This window comes from Adiantum capillus-veneris, chromosome 7 (assembly GCF_014529385.1).
Source record: "Adiantum capillus-veneris isolate H3 chromosome 7, ASM1452938v2, whole genome shotgun sequence".
Lineage (NCBI taxonomy): Eukaryota > Viridiplantae > Streptophyta > Polypodiopsida > Polypodiales > Pteridaceae > Adiantum > Adiantum capillus-veneris.
The window spans coordinates 102,638,801-102,661,404 of NC_140937.1; the positions used below are offsets into that span (position 1 = coordinate 102,638,801).

A 22,604-nucleotide genomic window follows, 5' to 3' on the forward strand; every position below is an offset into this window, starting at 1 on the left:
GTGCACACTCCACATCTGCACATTGTGATCTTTGAGTCACTTGTTATATATTTGTACATAGATGCACAATTCACTTTCACATTGAGAGCGGATTTTTTGAGATGGGGCTCAACTCAAGGCTCCCACCAGACAACCACTCCGTGAGACCCTACACACGCATATTTCTTAGGGGCACCACCCTCTTTTATGGAGAAAGAAGGAAACCAAAACAAACCATATACAACACACACACACACACACACTCACACCTTCCTTATGTGCTTCAACACAAAATGCCCTTCAACCATTCAACACACCCTCCTTAAGCAATCCCTTTGAACACTGCACATACTCACATGAAAAGATTGACCTTCACCATATTAGTGCTCATATACTTCTAAAAAAAGCAAGCACAAAACCTCAAAACTCAAAACACCATAATGCACAAATACTTGACAACTCCTTTCCTTTCCCAAAAGAAGAGACTATTTACACACATAAGGCGGCATGCATAGAGAACTCTTCTCCATCTATGAAGCCCCAAGACTTACTTACACACAACATAAGGAGAGAAGCCAAGAAAATAGACACCATGGTGCAAAAAAACTTTCTCAACAAACAAGCAACCCAATGAGCACAAAATATGAGAAGCTGCCAAGATATACTTACCAATTTTACATGCGTTTAGAGCAAAAGTGTGACGATGACACCCCAATTGCAACAATTTGTTGATCAAACCATGAGATAGATCATTGAACTTGATATACTTGCTCTCATATAGAATCTACAATCCTTATTTAGGGATGATTATGGTAAGAGAAATGTTTGCAAGAGAATGGTAGCAATAGCATATTGATGCTCTCTCTATGGTGCCGCTTATGATAGCGAGCTTAGGAAATGGATAGGGAGATAAGAGGAGAGAGAGATTAGGTCTTTCCTAACTTTAGAGGAGCTTATTTGCAGAAATGGAGTAGGTGTGTGTATTTTTGTGCTTGCCAAAGGGCCTTTTTATAGCTGTACAAGACCTTGGGTTAGGTTAAACTTGACTAGGGTAGGTAATTAACCATAGTTAGGTTCCCTTTTGACCATTCCTTCAATTATGAAAATAAGGGACTTATTTTTTCATTAAAAATATCCTTTTAAGTCGTGGAGGCTCCATAAGGGTTGATAATGTATGTGGGCCCCACCATGATGTCCCTCCAGTGGCTCCTGCAGAGTGTCCCCATCCTGTTTGTTGTGTCACTGGAAGCATCTTAAGTCGACCCCTCCACATGCAAGTGGTTTTTAACTCCCCATTGGTATTTTAGAATGTTGAAAAAGTCAAGAAAACTTTTCACCTTTGTGGTTTACCTGATTGTAACTTTGACCTGCAGTAACAGTGTCCGCAGCACCTTGTTTTCACCATAACTTTTAGCCTGTAACTCAGAATTGGGTGCTGTAAAAGGCAAAGTTGACCTTCTCAAAGTGTTTAAGCTGATTTTGGAGTGCTACTCAAGTATACCCATGAGCTAAGGCATTCAAGATGCATCCAAAACACCTTTTGAACCAAGTCTCCTTGTAGGGGGCCCTTTAGCATGCATCCAAGGTGTAGCATGCTTTTTCAAAAGAGAATCCACCTTAAACAAATGAGGTAGGCTCCAATAAAGTTTGATTTATTGGGGATATACATTATATTTAAGATTTGTTGACCAACACAAGTAAATGATCCAAGAGTTGGGTCACATAGTGGTGAGGAAGGGAAGGCCTACAAGGTTAACCCTACCCTTGAGAGAAGATGGGTAAGATAAGTGCCCATAAATTATTTATTTACAAATTATGGGATGTAGATAGCTATTTAAATTAGTAAAGGTAATTAGTTAAAAGAATGTGCAGTAAAAAAACTAGGAGAGTAGAATTAAGTTTACTATTTACATTTAGCATGAAGAGAGAAATATGATGTAAATGCATAAAGATCTAAGAAGGGTAAGGTGTTTGTATGGAAAAAGGCTATTACAGAAAGAGAGAATGAACACTAGGTTAAAACTTTGATAAAAAATGTATACATTTGAGTAGAAATGTAGTGCAAATGCAAGGTTACCATTTAACGCTACTCAACATCAACATCACTGGTTTATATTTTCACATTGTATAGGGGCTTGGGTTTTTTCATCCAAAGCTAGAGACCCTTGTTTGAGTGGGGGTGTTGGAGCTATATATATTGCTCACTCTACTCAACTTGGTCTCACCTATATATTTGTATCTTGTCCTCAATATGAATCAGTCTTTGGGAGCGTATATGGTGTGTCTCTTGTCTCATCTCTCTCTCTCTCTTTCTCTCTATATCTCAACATATTGAAAGCATATGAGGACCTCTCTCTAGCTGGAATCACCTATGCAGGAATCTAGAAGGCATGTGGCTCTGTCACGCTTTTTAGTCAAAATCCAGATGCGAAGTGAGGGCCTCTCTCTAGATGCAATCACCTACGCAAGCATCACATGTCGCAAGCTTTTTTAATCACATGTCGATCATAGGTATTGACAACTTGCAAATTTATCATGCTCCCTATCAGGTGTTCTGTTTGCAATGTCAGTAGATGCAAAGCAAGGACCTCTGTTTAGATGAAATCACCTATGCATGCATCTTGAAGGCATGTGGCTCTATGCAAGGAAGCTCCTCAAGGCAATAAGCATATGCAAGGATAAGGCCTTTCTCCAATGCAATCATCTATGGAAGCAAGCACCTATGCTAGCATCTTGAAAGACTTCGTAATATTATGACATGGGTGAGAGAATTTATGATGAGAGTGCTAGTCAGTCACAAGCTATTCAGAAACAGGTTGTTCTTAGCAGGGATTTTCTTTATATGTATGGAAAATCTGGTGCCCTTACAATGTCCATAGAAAGGCAACAAATCCACTAACAACTCTAGAGAAGAAGCAATACTCGTGAAACACATCAAGCAGAATCACAAAAGCATGATAAGTTCTCATGTCCGAACGGTCATCACTATTACAGATAAGCCCAACGTGGCTGTTTCAATTTGAAAGACGTTGACATGGGTGAGAGAATTAATCATGAGATAACTAGTCACGGGCTGTTGCAAAAAATTATCGTGTTTCCTGTGATCTGGAGTGTGGATGTAAGATTTGTCCCATGGAAGCAGGGCCAAAAAGCTCTAATTCTCTTTCAACAGATGCAAAGCGAGGGCCTCTCTCCAGATACAATCACCTATGCATGCATCTTGAAGGCGTGTGGATCTACGCACGATGCCCAACATCATTGAAATGCAAGGAAGTGCATCAACAAGAGACATTCAATCCCGCGGTGAGTATGCATTATTGTTTTTTTATTTTTTCCACTGAGAACGCAGTTAATGAATGCACTAGAAATTGCAGGTTGTTGTGGAAATGGCACGTTCCCTCATGTTATAAAATTTGGGGAGGATTGTGCAAACTCCCCCATGTAAGGAGACTTGCATGTTTTTTTTTTATAAAAAAAACATGAAAATGGAACAACAAACAATTAATAACATTGACATCTTGTATGATCACGAACATTGAGCTTGACAAAATTCTAACCCTCCTTGTGGTTTTTTGCCAGGTACCCCTTTGAAGCACTACAACCGGTATCCCATTTTTGCAAAGAACACCTCTGAACCACGACAATCGGTATCCCAAACACTCTCAGGTAAAAAAAACTAACATGCTTTGATGAAATCTCTCTCTGTGCTTCATTTTCTCTTGAATAAAAAACTCTGTCTCTCTCTCTCTCTCTCTCTCTCTCTCTCTCTCTCTCTCTCTCCTTCGTTTTGAAGTCTCTCCTCCCATTTAATAAATATCTTAGACATAAATTAATAGCATCAAATAAACATTTTTTTTTTCATTTGAGAAGTGCGGAAATGGCATATATAGTTTCCAATATTTTACTTAATCTTGATTCCATACGAACGCAGCTAATGAAGCACTCTAGTTTGTATGCTCCACCATAGACAAATAATTGTTGTTGGAAAAGAAGCAAGCTTTGATTGCATAGTCTCTAGTGTCTCGCCCATCCCTTCTTCTTTTATCGTCTCTTGTGCAAAGGTTTAGGTCTGTGTAGGCTATGTGTGAGCCCCCCGAACCAATTGATGTGTGTGCAAAGAGGGAGGAAGACAAAGGATATGTGTGTGTGGTTGAGAATCTTTTTATTTTTATTTTTGAGATGTAATAAGATTTGCTTTTGTGTGTGATTGTAGCCTTGGGTGTGTGCAGACAAGTGTTTGCAGCCAAGTTTTGTTGTTTGGTGTGTTTCTTTGAGTGGATGGAGGTGTTGTGATTCCATTTGAGTTATAGAGAGGCGTGTGTGTGTTGTCCGATGTGTTTCCCTTCCCCCCCTTCCGACCGTGTACTGATCACCTTTAGCCCATAATGCAACTTACTAAGTGCCTTATGCAGTGAAGACAATCCTTCCAGCTTGCAACAATCCCAAATTAGACCAAAACCTGTGTCGTTATCCTCTTGATCCTCAAGAGTAGTAGAACCTGGAACTTTTCCCTCAAGCCTAAATGAAGTATCTACATCAGAAGGGTCTTTTGTTGTAGACATTACTACCACATCAATTATTTGATTTAGATCCACAATGAGGCTACTTGCAACATTTGAGCATGAAAAAACAAACAATAAGATAAATAGAAATGATAGATAGGACATAAAAGAATTGATTTTGACTTTCTTAATACATAGGAAACGGAGACCTATTAAGGCTTTAGGAAAAATGCCAAAAATAAAGATAGTCACAACAAGGCAAAAATATAGAGATTAAGTTTGAAGTCTTTTTCTAACTTTGGTTACAGTAGTACCTTTTCTTCCAAAACCTTTGGAAATATTTTCCCTTTGCATATTTCTCCGTTAGGTCCTTTGATATCTTTGTTGGCCCTTCTACATTCTCTGTAGGCTCTCTAGCGGCATCATTTGTAGTGAAGCAACAACAATGAGTAGGCTTGAACTTTAAATAAGGATAAAATAGAACCAATATTACCACATGTCATTTTTCTCTTTCTCTGCCTTTGCATCATCCATATGGCCTACAAGATGGAAGGACTGGTGTCTATAGCTCCAACAATGTTGGTCTTCTCCAGTAAAGGATCATCTTCAGCTTCATCTTCCTTCTCAAATCCATCCTTGTCTAACACACATTCGTTCTCACCTGGTACGTGCACCTCTGAAAATTGTTCTTCACAATTACAATAGTCTTACTATATCCATGTTACTACCACATCAATTATGTGATCTAGATCATCACTGAGGCTAGTGAAAACACATAGACATTAAAAAAAATAAAGAGATTAAAAAAATTTATAGTCAGGACATAAACATTTTAATTTTGGCTTTCAAAATACATAGGAAATGGTAAACTTTTACAAAGACAAAAAGGGACAGTCTTTAGGAAAAATGCCAAAAATGGGTTTTGACTATGAAAATAGCACCTTTTCTTCCACCTTCTTTGGAAATAGTTTATGTTGCTTATTTCTCAGTGTGGTCCTTTGATGTCTCTCTTGGCCCTTCTCCATCCTTTGTAGGCTTTTTGGTGGCCTCATCTATAGGAAAGAAGCAACAATGAGTAGGATTTAACTCTAAACTTTATTATTTGCCTTAAGGACAAGATGGAACCATATCTGTCTCACACACCTTCCTTCTCAACTTGTACGTGGGCCAAGTATTAAAGAAATAAGGACACTGCCTCAAGTTACATATTGCTATAACATGACAATATTAGCTACCAAGATAGCACTGAGAGCTACCAGTACTATGCAAATATCTACCAATGCTATCTTGGAAGCTACAAGTCATATCCTGGTAGCTGGTTGACTGAGCTAGCTAGTTTTGTTGCTTGTAGGATAATAGTGATAGTTGACATAATGAGAGCCTAGCAGCAACCTTTCCAAGGAGTATCATGCCAACTGATTGTGTAAAGGCAGCCACCAAGCTAGTAGTGGTTGATATTACTCTACCATGAAAACCGTGGCAGACTAGTTGCTACCCCTATTAGCTTGGTAGCTACCTTGATCAAGACAAAAGTGCGATATCTACTACTATGAGACTAGTAGCTACCACTATCAGCTTGGTAGCTACCATTTTAATAGTGGCTACCCATACCATAAGGGTGCCTACCAGTACCATATGGGCAACTACCACTATAACACTGGTAGCTACGTTAACTACCTTGCTACTAGCATGATTTCCATGGGATAATGGTAGTTACCACTACCATACTAGTAGCTACCACCGCTAAATTGGTAGCTATCTTATCCATGTAGCATGGCATTTACCAGTTTCAGGCTGGTAGCTACCACTACCATACTAGTAGCTATCTTTACCAGTAATAGCATGACAACTACCACTATGAGACTGGTAGCTACTAGCTACCTTGACCAATAATAGCATTGCATCTACCACTATGAGGCCAATAGCTACCAGTCCTATGCTCGTGGCTACTAGTTTAGTGAATGGATAATCTAGCAACTACTAGCTACCAATATGATCCTGGTAGGTCCCGATTTCATAGTGGTGAGGGCAGTTTTTCAAGTTTTGGTCCACCTCTCTCTTGGTATATACTAATGGAAAGGCTTCAAGGCTTTGTGGAGGAGGAGGCCGGGGCCTGATGCATGAAGATCCCCAAAAAAAATCTATGTATTTATTTTGTACATAGCTATGGTTTTGAAAATTTTGGATCTTGGAAATAAGGAGAGGTTGGAACAAACCCTATGAAAAAGAAAACTTTATTGGATGCTGATTCTACCTAACTGTCACTACCTGACGGTCCAAGGCACATTTTCTCTATTTTGGAAACCTTGAACTACCATCCTGATTAGCCCACTTTGGAGGCTTTCTTGGCCTGAAAATTGCTTTAAGCATACATCTCTGCTATCACTATCCTGCCTAGGTCTCTCACACTTGCTTTATCACTTTAGCTAGCACCTATTGGCATGCATATCACTGCACAACACACTTTCGATCTTGGACCAACTTTGGTTGCACCATCATTTCCCACCCCCTTGTTGAACATTTATGTTCAACCACACACATATGTACTGAACTTAAAAGCTTCCATACAAAATTGATAGCCAAAAGCACTCACACAACCCCAGCCATATGTAAAAAAGCTGACACCTTCTACCCACATCATTTGCTCAAGCAGGTTGGCCCACCCCCTGCTTTACAACATGGCTTCCACCTGGATTGAACACTTGGCATTCGTCACCTCCATTCACCTACAGTATCCTCCCATAGTGCTGCATCCCAGCATGTAGCCAACTATCCACATAGCCTACCCGTAGCATATTTCCATCGCTCCAAGCACCCAAAGGCATTGCCCACCTTCAAAAAAACACCATGGAGTGCATCAGCACTCTCATTAGACATACCATCCCTTATACTGAACATATCCGAACACCCTCCCAACCATATAGAGTGGAGATCTCCTCCACGAACTCTTGCAAATGGTAGATAGCCCACTGCATAGCTTCCCTTACCAGCATACCCTTCACTCCTACCTCTATTAGTCTAGAGAATATAGACAAGTCGTCTATTGTGTATCAAAAGAATGATGAGGCTTTCATGGTAGATAAGCTTGTCAAAGGTATGCGCAAGAAGAAACTCAAACTTCCAAGATTTGAAGATAAAGGACAAGCATCAAGACAAAAGGTTTTGTGCATAGGTTTATATGGTGTGATAGCATTGATCATGGTAGAAGGTATTGTGATAGATTTATTGATTCTTTGAAAAAGGACCTTGTATTTTTTTAACATGGTAAAATTCATTTGAAGGAAAGAGGTTTCTTGTTGGGAATAAATCTTGGAAAAGGAGGTACATGCAAGCTAATAGGGGATATGGAAATTGTGAGGTCCCCACCCCGTCGTATCAAACAACGGATCTGATGGTAAACCTGGTGGCCACTAGATCTATAGCGGAAGCAAACAAAATGGTTCAGGGTTCGACTAGCGGACGATCTCTCATCACAAAGTGAGTCGAGTTCGAGCCTACTAGCAAGGAGATCTAGCTCCACCTCGCAGGGGAAGCGTACTTAAATTATCTAGCGATCCTATGACCCACCTTCCAAGAGGAGAGAAGCCTTGAGTGCCTTTTTCCCCGTGTTTCAGAGGCACGTACTCTCGAGAATTCCCCACTCTAGGGGCAATGAGCGTTACTAATATCGAGTAAGCACTATGGGGATAGAGAGTTCCCGACCAATCGGGACCACCCATCTCGTAGGCATTGGCAACCTGAGCCAGGCCCCACTTTCCACCCCCACACTCACACTTCCTCGTGTGACCTAATTACTACCACAAAGGTTGTTCAACATGAATATTCCTTGTTTAATTCCGAATCACATGGTTCGTTAAAACAGCCCTTCAACCAGTATTGCAAACAACACCAAGACAGAATTCTAGTAAAAATTCTACTCAAACTTATTCATAAAAATTCCAATGTTCTGGAGGTACAACATCCCCCCTCCAGCGAGAGTTCACTCCTCCCGTTGTCGCCTAGCTGCCCATACAACTAGGTATGTCCACCGCATAGAAAGCACGTCATGGACACTCCCACCGCATAGAAAGCAAGACGTGGGTTCCCACCGCATAGAAAGCAAGTCGTGGGTATCCACCGCATAGAAAGCATGTCGTGGATTCAAGAGTCCTAACGAGGAACTCTGCCCCCTGTGATCAGTAGGGGGGTCAGGACTGATTCAACATTGGAAATAAAATGAACATGTCGAGCTAAATTTTCCATAGCAAACATTCTTTCCTCTTGCAAACAACATACCCATCAGACATTACCTTCCTACTTTAGAACTTAATGTACAATGATTTCAATGCCGAGGTTTCCGTCGGATTTCTCCAACATGTTTGGGGATATGAGCATTCCTAACTAGCGTATGCAATGTTAATTTAAACAACTTGAATAAAAATATGATCTACCTCTTCCACTTCTTCATCGATGGCCCGTGAGATGGCCGGTATTTGCTCGTCCATGGGAGCCTTCCCCTTTCCGTTGACATTGCTCGTTCCTGCTTCGAGATCATGGGCACCACCGAAGCGCGTCCTCTTAATCGGGGCCATTTCTCACTACTTTAAATGATTAGCTTGGAGAAAGAGCTAAGATTCACAAGCATCATAACAGTCCAATGGGTAGATTAGTGACATCAATTAATCCCTCCTATATGAGAGTCTAGATTTCTTTCATAAGCAATCATTGAGGATGGCACATAATCCTATGGGAACCGGCTCTAAGATAATTATTCGGCTTGCATGATCAAGAATAGTTAAGATTTCACTATTAGGATTACCAGAGGATTGGATTAAGTATGATTAAACTATTTCCTAGCAATTAGATGATGCAGATTTACCCTATGCATATGTGTGAGGAAAAACCAATTCTTAGAGACTTAATGACGGATTAAATTCTCCTTAATTACGTCTTAATGCACAAGAAAAAAAATGAATTCAATTAAGCTGCAATGTTAATGAGTGATTACAATAGTGATTCTCTTCAATCTGCACAAATACTAGCTTACCGATTAATTACTATACTATCTTGAGAGAGAAGATTCTGATAATTATGCTCTAATCATTAATCGAGAGTGAAGAATGGCTGATAATTCAGCTATGGAATGATGATTACATAATAGAGTACGAATAAGGAGAATTTAGAGAGTAGTCATAGAAATTTTCGGCTAGGAATAGGCATAATGTACGAGAAATTTTGATGGTAGAGAAAGAGATTTCAGATGGCATTAATTAAACTGTCATTACCGTGATTAAGAGCTGGTAATCTTCTCGATTTTCTGAACTAATCGAGCCTCTTGAGATGAAAATTCGGCAACACCTCCCTCCTAGCTTCTTCTTCAATAGGTGTGTGATTCGGCAGCACCTCCCCAATGTATGTGGGTGTGTGTGTATGCACTGTGTGTGTGTGTGATCATAAGTGTGTGTGTGTGTGTGTGTGTGTGTGTGTGTGTGTGTGTGTGTGTGTGTGTGTGCAGGTCTTTAAGTAGGCCCCTACAGGCTGAAAATCGATCTGGGTTGCTAAATGCATTTGGGAGCTTCTCCAGTTAAGCATGGCAAGTCCAGTTCTCTGCCCACCAAGTGTCAGGTTGGCTTGGTTAACTGGTTCTGAGACTGAGTTGCAGGCTTGGCAGCTTTCCCAAGACTCCCACAAAGCAAGAGGGCGCCCCCTAGCTGCTAAAGATGATCTGGACTAGCATGGGACCTGTTCCCACACAGTCCCGGGCCCCCGGTGCCTCCCCGGACAATTTTTAGGAAATTTGGTTCTAGGCTAAAACGGGTCATACGAATCGGATTTTGATGCCGTAAATTGCCATACGAAGCTCTAACTAAGGCGTACTGGCCCGAGTACCTGCCATATTTAGCAACCCCCGGGGTCCAAAAATGCATTTTTTTCAAATTCGGGGTACGGGTGCAGATTTTCGAGACGGTCGAGACTGGACGGGTCGGGTGACCAAAAACTTACTATTTTTGGAAATTTTTCACAAAAATTATTTTAATTATCATTTTGAAGCTTTATAACATTCTAAACATCGTGTCACCGACAGAATCTGGAAAACTGCTAAAAATAGTAACTTATTCCATTGTATTCAATTCGTGGTACAAGGGTGCTCTTGTGATCGGGTCAGAGACCTTACAACCTCCCCAACGTGAAAATTTTGAGATGTCCTCATCTCAAGAATGAGTTTGGGTAATCTTTTAAGAGCGTCGATTCGTCCTCCCAAGTTGCATCTTCTTCAGGGTAATCCTTCCACTTTACCAGATGCTCCATGATAGTTCTGTTGCGTAATTTTCTTTTCCTTGTTTCAAGTACATAGTCAGGCTGGAGCTCGAGAATTCCTTGTGCTGGCATGACTATCTAATCTGAGTCCAAGAATTGATCGGGATTGGGAATATAGGGTTTGAGTAAGCTGACATGGAATACATCATGAACCTTCAAGTTTGCAGGTAACTTTAGCTTGTAGGCCTGGTCACTTACAACCTTAATGATCTCGAATGGTCCACAGTACCTTGGGCTAAGCTTCTTATATCTGCCTAGCGATAAGTTGCTTTTCTTAGGTCGGACTCGCAGAAAAACTTTATCCCCTTCTTTGAAAGTCCTTTCCGAACGATCCTTATCTGCATAGTGCTTCTGCCTATCCTGAGCTGCCTGAATGTCCTGGCGAATAGCTCTAGTCTGTGCTTCCATATCTTCTAGCATCTTTCTAGAGGCTTCTACTCTGATGGTTGGATCTGAAAAGTTCAGTGGTGCTAAGCAGTCCTGTCCATAAAGAGCTTTGAAAGGTGACATTCCAATGCTTCTGTGTTCGGAAGAGTTATAAGCATATTCTACCAAAGGTAGATATTGTAACCACTTCTTTGGTTCTTGCGAACAATAGGCTCTGAGAATGTCCTCAATGACTTGATTAACTCTTTCGGTTTTCTCGTCAGTCTGCGGATGATATGCTGTGCTGAAGGCTAATTGTGACCCAATAGATTGGAAAAGAGAGGTCCAAAATTTTGATGTAAACTTGGCATCTCTATCACTGACAATACGCTTGGGTAGACCATGTAGCCTGAAAATCTCCTTGATGAATACCCGACTAACATCTGAAGCAGTAAAGGTCGTCTTTACGGGTATTAGATGAGCCACTTTTGTGAGCATGTCAACAACCATGAAAACAGAATCATAACCTCCTGTAGAAGGTAACCCTGTAACAAAATCCATACTGATGCATTCCCACTTCATCTGGGGTATGTCAAGAGGTTGAAGTTGCCCTGGTAGTTTGATCCTTTCGGCCTTTATCCGTTGACAAGAAGGACATTGCCTCACATATCAAAGTATGTCTCCTTTCATTCCAGACCAGAAATAACTCCTTTTGACGGCGTGAAGAGTTTTAGCATAGCCTGGGTGTTCGGATGTAGGGCTATCGTGTGCTTCATATAGAATGGCCTTCTTTAAAGCTGGGTCTCTGGGTACACAGAGTCTATGTCTGTAGTAAACACATTCTCCCATAAGAGAGTAATCTTTTGCTTCAGGCATCTTATTCTGCTGGACTAATGAAGACATACGTTGGTACTCTGGATCTTCGAGGGATGCTTCTTTGATTCTATCCCAGATAGGGTTATTTGGAATAGAGATAGCTCCGAGAAACGATTTTCGGCTAAGACCATCTGCAACTGGGTTTTCCTTCCCTTGTCTATACTTTATGTCAAGATCATATTCCTGTAATAGTTCTATCCATCGCCGTTGTCTCATATTGAGGATAGGTTGAGTAAAAATCCACTTTAAACTCTTGTGGTCTGTAACCAACTGAAACTTGCGTCCAAGAAGATAATGTCTCCATAACTTCAGTGCATGTATAACTGCTAAAAGCTCCAAGTCATGAGTAGGATAGTTCTTCTCATGATCTCTCAGCTTAATCGAAGTATATGCCACCGGTCTTCCTTCTTGAGTAAGAACTCCACCTAGAGCGAATTTGCTAGCGTCTGTCGCTACTTCAAATTCTTTACTGAAGTCTGGAAGCTTTAAAATAGGAGCTGAGACCAAGAATTCTTTTAGCTTAGCAAATCTAGACTCGTGCTCGGTCTTCCAATCGATCCTCATTCCTTTCTTCAGGAGTTTCGTCAAAGGTGCAGCAATACGTGCATAATCCTTGACAAAAATCCTGTACCATCCCGTTATTCCAAGAAATCCCCTTACTTCGCTGACAGTGGATGGTTGAGGCCAGTCAACAATGTCCTTGACTTTGTCTTGGTCTACTGAAATCCCTTCAGCCGAAATGACAAATCCAAGATAGTTGACCTTTGGTGAGCAAAAAGTGCACTTGCTCTCCTTAGCGTAAAGCTGGTGTTCTCGAAGGAGATCAAGTACTTTGCCAACATGTTCCTTGTGATCTGCTTCATTCTTAGAATAGACTAGAATGTCATCAAAGAAAAACAAGACAAAATCATCCAGGAAAGGTCTAAAAATATCCTGCATAAGTCGATTGAAGCTTTCAGGAGCATTTGTTAGACCAAAAGACATTACTGTGAATTCGTAGTGCCCATACCTAGTATTGAAAGCTGTGTTCGGGATATCTAATTCCTTGATCCTGATTTGGTAATATCCTGACCTTAGATCTATCTTTGTAAATATTTTGGCTCCGTGGAGTCTGTCCAAAAGTTCGTCAATCCTTGGAATTGGATACTTGTTCTTGACAGTTACCTGGTTCAGTCCACGATAGTCTATGGATAGCCTTAAGGTCCCATCCTTCTTCTTTTGGAAAAGAACTGGAGCACCCCAAGGAGAAGTACTGGGTCGAATGAATCCTTGCTCAATGAGTTGCCTAAGTTGTTCTTTGAGTTCGATGGCCTCCGGAAGTGGCATTTTATAAGGTCTTTTTGAGATAGGTTCACACCCAGGGATAGTCTCGATCTCATGATCTACCTCTCTGTGTGGTGGAAGATTCGTAAGGTCTTCAGGGAATACATCATCATACTCCCTCAACCAGTTTGGTCGAAGTGAGGTATCTGATTGGTCCACCTTGTTGAGTTTAACTGCATAAATTTTCTGACCCTTCCTTAGTCCCTTCAAAAGTCTGCTGGCCTTAACTAGAGTAGCCTTAGGTCTCCCGTTTTCCCCTTGGATTAAGGCTTCATTACCCAAGTTATCTGTAAAGGTAAAATTCCCTTGTGCACAATGTATGTGGGCCCTATTTTGCTTTAGCCAGTCCATCCCTAGTATCCCATCAAAGAATCCTAAGGGTAAGGTTCGAAATTGGGCAGAAGTTGGGTGTCCCCCTAAATCAAAGTCAATTTTGCCTGCAGAGTGTTGAGATACTACCTCCTTGCCGTTTGCTAACTCGACAACAAGCTTTCTTGACGGATACTTATCTAGCTTAACCTTTCTCATGCATCTGGGTGAAAGAAATGAAAGAGTACTGCCACAATCTATAAGGAAGTTAACTTGTTCACCTCTGAGAGATCCTGGCATATGAATGACTGCGTATTGCTCGCAACCATTGGGATTGTCAATTGCAGCATGCAGGGTTTCTCTCTCCACTGCTTCGTCACCCATAGTTGGTTGAAATACTGCGGCATTCACTCTGGCGGTAGCTCCACGCCCTCGCCCTCTGTTCATTCTTCCGCGTCCTCCTCTTCCATTAGCTTGGCCACGCCCACGGGTATTCAAGGGTATGGCATTGGCATTGGTTGCATGAATGTTCCTGGGGCAATTGGATCTGTAGTGTCCATGCTCGCCGCAACCATAGCATCGAACATCAGGGAACTCCATGGTTGTAGTGGTAGCCACAATAGGGCGCTGGTTATAGGTTTGGTTGGCTGGTCTGTTGTCCCAAGCAGTGTTCCTTGCCCTCTTTGCCCAATGATTCCTCCTATTCTGATTGGCCTTTTGTACTTCGAGAGCTAGAGGTTTAGCCCTCAACAAGGCATCCTAAAGAGTTGACGGTCTGAGAGCCTCCAGCCGAGTGTTCAAGGGATCGATTAGTCCTTGACAGAACCTTGCCACCTGTTGTTCCAAGGTCATCTTAGGAGCATATCTCCGAAGAGTGACAAACTTTGCATAGTATTCTTCGACCGTTGAATTCAGCTGCCGAAGTGAAAAGAATTCATTCATTCTCAAGGTCCTATAGGTAGGTGGTAAATAACGTCCCATTATCGCAGCTTTGATGTCTTCCCAGGACTGGGAAGATCCCTTAATATCCATGTCCCTGCAATGTTGCTTCCACCATATCTTGGCATCGCCAGTCAGGCGGAACATCGCAAGCATGGTTTGATTTACGGGTTGGGTTCCCGTAGCTTCAAAGTAATCGTCCATGGCTTCCATCCATACTTCCGCATCTCTCTCCACATTTGTCCCCTCGTCCTTAAAGATCGGAGGTTGGGCTTGCTTAAGGAGGAGCTTCTTCTCTTGCGCTGCCGAGTACAGAGCAACAGGCGGTACCTACATGGGTTATACGAAATTCTTGATACCATTACTTGAATTTCAAAATAGACACGAGACTTTAAATAAAATTCAAGATTCTACTTTATCAAGAGACAGAGATTCAGAGACAAAAAGCACTTTATTGATGAAAGTTTATTACCATCGAAACTCCTCAAGGATTTCTGGATAACTGATGATCAACTTATTACATGGCTTTATGGATTGCGTATAACATACGCCTAGGAAATGGTATTGACATGATGCACTACTTCATTCGTGTAATAGTTCTTATACACATTCTTGAGGGGATAATAAACTAAGATATCGCGCCGGAGTTCCGCTTTCAGTAATCCAAAGGTTTTGACTCGGTTTGCTGGAATCACATTGGTGACCTTCTCCAAGAGCCAGTCGTTAATTGTTTGGTTGGAGTTGCCCGAAACAGTCTGGTCCAATCGTGTGGGCACCAAGTAGAATATCTCTATCACTCTCAACTCTTCTCCCCAACGTATCTTCTTCAAGTCGGTAGCCAGGCACCCTAGCTTCCGAGCATTGATGTAGTAAACCCCTCCTGGAAATGTCCAATCAAGTTCCCATCCTTTGTCAATGCGAGTGGAGTGTGGCGTATAAGCCTTCAACAGTATCTCCATGACATCTCGCCTGAACTGGTAAACAGGGGATCTTCGAGCTTGCTCATAAATAAGCTCAAACACTTGGAACTTCCGATATTCGAGCACGGGGTCTTCCTGCAACACCAATGCAAGGAATTCGGATCAACTACCTATATACTTTCAGTTCCTTTTAAATGTTCAAACAATACGAATTTATTTTCCCAGCCTAACCTAGGCTAGCTCTGATACCAGGTGTGAGGTCCCCACCCCGTCGTATCAAACAACGGATCTGATGGTAAACCTGGTGGCCACTAGATCTATAGCGGAAGCAAACAAAATGGTTCAGGGTTCGACTAGCGGACGATCTCTCATCACAAAGTGAGTCAAGTTCGAGCCTACTAGCAAGGAGATCTAGCTCCACCTCGCAGGGGAAGCGTACTTAAATTATCTAGCGATCCTATGACCCACCTTCCAAGAGGAGAGAAGCCTCGAGTGCCTTTTTCCCCGTGTTTCAGAGGCACGTACTCTCGAGAATTCCCCACTCTAGGGGCAATGAGCGTTACTAATATCGAGTAAGCACTATGGGGACAGAGAGTTCCCGACCAATCGAGACCACCCATCTCGTAGGCATTGGCAACCTGAGCCAAGCCCCCACTTTCCACCCCCACACTCACACTTCCTCATGTGACCTAATTACTACCACAAATGTTGTTCAACATGAATATTCCTTGTTTAATTCCGAATCACATGGTTCGTTAAAACATCCCTTCAACCAGTATTGCAAACAACACCAAGACAGAATTCTAGTAAAAATTCTACTCAAACTTATTCATAAAAATTCCAATGTTCTGGAGGTACAACATCCCCCCTCCAGCGAGAGTTCACTCCTCCCGTTGTCGCCTAGCTGCCCATACAACTAGGTATGTCCACCGCATAGAAAGCACGTCATGGACACTCCCACCGCATAGAAAGCAAGACGTGGGTTCCCACCGCATAGAAAGCAAGTCGTGGGTATCCACCGCATAGAAAGCATGTCGTGGATTCAAGAGTCCTAACGAGGAACTCTGCCCCCTGTGATCAGTAGGGGGGTCAGGACTGATTCAACATTGGAAATAAAATGAACATGTCGAGCTAAATTTTCCCTAGCAAACATTCTTTCCTCTTGCAAACAGCATACCCATCAGACATTACCTTCCTACTTTAGAACTTAATGTACAATGATTTCAATGCCGAGGTTTCCGTCGGATTTCTCCAACATGTTTGGGGATATGAGCATTCCTAACTAGCGTATGCAATGTTAATTTAAACAACTTGAATAAAAATATGATCTACCTCTTCCACTTCTTCATCGATGGCCCGTGAGATGGCCGGTATTTGCTCGTCCATGGGAGCCTTCCCCTTTCCATTGACATTGCTCGTTCCTGCTTCGCGATCATGGGCACCACCGAAGCGCGTCCTCTTAACCGGGGCCATTTCTCACTACTTTAAATGATTAGCTTGGAGAAAGAGCTAAGATTCACAAGCATCATAACAGTCCAATGGGTAGATTAGTGACATCAATTAATCCCTCCTATATGAGAGTCTAGATTTCTTTCATAAGCAATCATTGAGGATGGCACATAATCCTATGGGAACCGGCTCTAAGATAATTATTCGGCTTGCATGATCAAGAATAGTTAAGATTTCACTATTAGGATTACCAGAGGATTGGATTAAGTATGATTAAACTATTTCCTAGCAATTAGATGATGCAGATTTACCCTATGCATATGTGTGAGGAAAAACCAATTCTTAGAGACTTAATGACGGATTAAATTCTCCTTAATTACGTCTTAATGCACAAGAAAAAAAAATGAATTCAATTAAGTTGCAATGTTAATGAGTGATTACAATAGTGATTCTCTTCAATCTGCACAAATACTAGCTTACCGATTAATTACTATACTATCTTGAGAGAGAAGATTCTGATAATTATGCTCTAATCATTAATTGAGAGTGAAGAATGGCTGATAATTCAGCTATGGAATGATGATTACATAATAGAGTACGAATAAGGAGAATTTAGAGAGTAGTCATAGAAATTTTCGGCTAGGAATAGGCATAATGTACGAGAAATTTTGATGGTAGAGAAAGACATTTTCAGAAGGCATTAATTAAACTGTCATTACCGTGATTAAGAGCTGGTAATCTTCTCGATTTTCTGAACTAATCGAGCCTCTTGAGATGAAAATTTGGCAGCACCTCCCTCCTAGCTTCTTCTTCAATAGGTGTGTGATTCGGCAGCACCTCCCTAATGTATGTGGGTGTGTGTGTATGCACTGTGTGTGTGTGTGATCATAAGTGTGTGTGTGTGTGTGTGTGTGTGTGTGTGTGTGTATGCAGGTCTTTAAGTAGGCCCCTACAGGCTGAAAATCGATCTGGGTTGCTAAATGCATTTGGGAGCTTCTCCAGTTAAGCATGGCAAGTCCAGTTCTCTGCCCACCAAGTGTCAGGTTGGCTTGGTTAACTGGTTCTGAGACTGAGTTGCAGGCTTGACAGCTTTCCCAAGACTCCCACAAAGCAAGAGGGCGCCCCCTAGCTGCTAAAGATGATCTGGAGTGGCCTGGGACCTGTTCCCACACAGTCCCAGGCCCCTGGTACCCGGACAATTTTTAGGAAATTTGGTTCTAGGCTAAAACGGGTCATACGAATCGGATTTTGATGCCGTAAATTGCCATACGAAGCTCTAAGTGAGGCGTACTGGCCCGAGTACCGGCCATATTTAGCAACTCCCGGGGTCCAAAAATGCATTTTTTTTCAAATTCGGGGTACGGGTGCAGATTTTCGAGACGGTCGAGACTGGACGGGTCGGGTGACCAAAAACTTACTATTTTTGGAAATTTTTCACAAAAATTATTTTAATTCACATTTTGAAGCTTTATAACATTCTAAACATCATGGCACCGACATAATCTGGAAAACTGCTAAAAATAGTAACTTATTCCATTGTATTCAATTCGTGGTACAAGGGTGCTCTTGTGATCGGGTCAGAGACCTTACAGAAACCAATCATGCCATGTACGTAGTACAGGCCGATACCTATGGAGCAAAGATTGAGTATATCAGAGAGAAAGGGTTGAAGCATGTTAAAGATGTTTGTGAAGAGTATGATGGTCTTTGTCCATATGCAGTCATTGGCTAATAAAGAGAAAGTGACTAAAGAAGTGCTTCATCAAATAAGCAATAGTATACACCAAGATGGGATGATATAGTGGAGACATTATCAATGCATGCTTATATTGCCAAAAGTCAAAATAACGAAGCAATTGTAGAAGAAAAGTGTAGGCATGATGTTGGGGATGAAGGGCCTTTAAAGTGGAATACAAGGAGTGGAGGAAGAAAAGATTTGATACCTTCTTAAGAGGCTTCACCATCACAAGTGCCTCCTCTGTATGAAGTGTCTACGGAGGGGGCATCAAAAGAAAGAAGAAGAAGGAGCAAGCAAAATGTAAAGCAAAGGGCCCTACTTACAAATTACAAACCGGCGTAGAAGCTGCTACAAACTTGAAGAAGGTATTGGAAAAAAGGATCTTGATTAGTAAGGTGGAGTTTACATTGGTTGGAGTCCTTGGCATAGCTAAGCATGAGCTCCAAGAGAAGATCAATGATGTCATAAAGACAAAAGGGCAAACTCTCACAAAATTGAGTTCTTCACAATTACAAGGTTAAAAAGAGACATTAAACACACAAGGGATTATACATGTTCAAGCAAACAAATGTCAAGATAATAGTGTGGTTGAGTGGTTTCAGCCCTCTAGAAAAGAAAACCATGTTGAACTTGTGGATGATGATGAAGATGAAGCCACTACTTCAAAATCCATTGGGAAAGAGCTACAATGGAAACCTTGGTGAAGGTGGGTAACCTTGAGGATCCATATGTTTCATTGATCGATCATGCTTTGGGATCTATCTATGGAGCTTATCCAAATGTCAAGGCGACAAAGGGAACATTTAGGATGAGTAAAACTTATTTGTGTAGGAGATCTCAGCTTATCCTCTTATCCTTGGCAAGCAGATATCATGGCTACTCAAATGGAGACATAGATCATGGATGATGGCTTGGATTATGCAAGGATAACGAGTAGAGATGGAAAGTGGGATGTCCAATTTTTCAGTTTCTATGTGGATCATGAGAGAAAGTTTGACAGTCTTTGGGACCAACCACTACCAAAGGCAAGCAAATAATTCAAGGATTACAAGAGAATGGTTTTCTAAAAGATAATGAGTGTATTTTAGGTATCTTTGAACAAGTTTCCTTTATAGATATTATGGATGAGCCTAGAAGTATAATGGATTCTAATGAGTCATATCAAAACTAGACTATTGAAACACGTTCTTTAGAGATTTTCAAGGAGACTAATCTGTTAAGTATGGAGCCTGATTTACCCTTGTAATTTTCTGTGGTAAAAGCGCACATTTGTAAGGCCCCCATTATGAGGAGAAGCCATCGTGCGTGAAGGAAAATCACTCACCGGAAACCAAAATTTTCACGGACAAGAATCAGGGGCAACTTTAAAGGCCTCCGCCGGAATATTCCTTTTCGCCGAAATATTATGGCCGGATGGCGGTCGGAAAGTGGTCGGAAAACAACTGGTCGGTTGGCCGGTGGCCGGTAGTCAATGGCCAATGGCCGGTGGTCGGAAGTCAATGGCCGGTGGCCGGTGGTCGGAAGTCAATGTCCGGTGGCCGGTGGCCGAATTCAATGGCCGGTGGCCGAATTCAAAAGCCTCCACGTTTAGAAAATTGTACGCTGGCTGACATTACTGCTGAATATAATTACGTCAAGAACTTCGCGAAGCGAAAAACACCAAAGGTCATTAGATCAATTAAATATAACAGAAAACGCGACCCCGAGAACTTCTACAGAGAAATGCTTCTCTTACATGTACCTTTCCGAGGAAGCGAAGAAGACCTTCTGCAAAAATGCTCAAACTGGAGAGACGCATTTGAACTAGAAAGAGACTAGGTCAAAGATAACTACGAAAAGTATAACTACCAAAAAAATGACACAATTGACGAACAATGGTACAACATTGATTACCTAGCTTCTGACATAATTGAAGACAACTCAGACGACAATGACGAAATTAACAGGAACTACATCAGTGTCACAGATGCAACAGACATTGAGCCGTACAACATGAATTTTGATTTTGTACATGAAAGATCAAACAACGCCCAAAAATTCCAATACATTTCAAAATCCAATATAATGTTAGAAACAAACAAGCACTACGAACAAATAAGGAACCTAAATATACAGCAACGAGCTTTTTTTGATGACGTCCTGCACAAAATACAACATGACCCGTAGATACAGCTCTTCGCTTTCATAACTGGAGGAGCTGGCACCGGTAAAACAGTTCTCTTAAAAGCTATTGCAGAACAACTTGCTAGATACTATAACTCTGATAAACTATGTGACCCACTAAAACCAAAGATCTTAAAGTTGGCTTATACTGGAAAAGCAGCATACAATGTCGATGGAACAACAATACATTCAGCTCTACATATACCAATAAACCAAAAAACATTATTGCAGGTTCCGGATTCACAACTAGACATCCTATCAAAAACGTACAATGAGCTAAAAGTGGTCATTGTGGATAAGATATCATTGGTAGGAGCACGCATGTTTTCATACATTGACAAATGGTTGGAAGCCATTAAGCATATACATCATCTACCATTTGGAGGTTTACATATACTATGCTTTGGAGACCTTTACCAACTACCTCCAGTAAGAGACAAGTGGATTTTTGCAAATATCGATTCTCTTGATAAAAACATTTGGCAAACATACTTCAAGCAATATGAATTAACGCAAGTAGTGCGCCAGAACGATACTAGTTTCATTGACATGCTAAACCGAATTCGAAAAAATGAACAAACAGACATTGATATTCAAGCTGTAAACAGTAGCTGCTTGAAGCAAAATTTCTTCGACACATACACACCTCACCTATTCTACACCCAAAAAAGCACAGCTAGACACAACATTAATGTTTTTGAAGCTATGATAGGGCCAACATACATATTGAAAGCAAATGACAATCCCCTAATTACATCAGACTTAATTTTGAATGACATGAACAAAACAGCTGGTTTGCAAACAGTCCTAAAGATCAAACCTCTCATGCTGGTTGAGCTATGTGCAGGAAACTACGACATAAACGATGGGCTTGTCAATGGAGTAGATGGCTACTTTCAAACCATAACTACTTGCAATAACAAGAAAATAATGTGGATTGAATTTTCCAATAAAAGAACAGGACAAGAAACACGCCTAAAACACAAAGTATTATATGGATCAGACATAAAACCCACATGGACATGCATATTCCCAATAACAAAATAATTCCAGGTAACTAAAAATGCAAGTAAAAAAACATACAGAACTCAATTCCCAATTCAACAAGCTTCTGCACGAACCATACACCGTTCTCAAGGACTTTCATTCCATTCGATGGCATTCTTGCTTGCTAAGTGTACTTAACACGGTTTAACATATACTGCGCTTTCTCGAGTTCGAACGAAAGAAAACTTATTTTTACTAGATCCTTTAGAACAGTCAAACTTTACAGTTGACGACTTTGTAAGAGAGGAGCATGCTAGATTTATTTCAATATCCTAGTGGAAATTTTCAGTCCCATATTTCAACTGTAGAGATACAAACACCATCAACATCTTCACATTGAATCTCAGATCACTACCAAAACATATTGAGGACTTAAAGTCTCATCCACTTATTGATATGACTGATGTCGCTTGCCTTCTAGAAGTAAACACATATTCCACACCATCAATAGGCTTTGAAATTTTTTTTAAAGCAATCTCAACACAAAGCAAACATAACACAACCATTTTATACGACTCTTTGTTTAATGTTACGTCATCAAAAACTCACACATCAATATACTATGACATAATTAAATTTATATGGTACATCAACAACTCCAGGCCTCTACATTTAATTGCATTATATCGGTTTCCAACAACTGACAATATTCAACCATTCTTAGATGACCTAGAAAAAGTTATAGAGATACAAAAC

General features: G+C 41.1%; 1 protein-coding gene across 1 annotated transcript in view; it reads left to right on the forward strand.

Moving 5' to 3' along the window:
- The window catches only part of LOC147454346 (ATP-dependent DNA helicase RRM3-like), a 37,666-nt gene extending 15,758 nt beyond the window's left edge, over nt 1-21,908 (forward strand). Inside the window, exon 2 of the mRNA XM_086517033.1 lies at nt 20,865-21,908. Coding sequence (XP_086373159.1) covers nt 20,865-21,908 — 1,044 coding nt within the window. The remainder of the gene's footprint in view (nt 1-20,864) is intronic.
- The last annotated feature ends 696 nt before the right edge of the window (nt 21,909-22,604 follow it).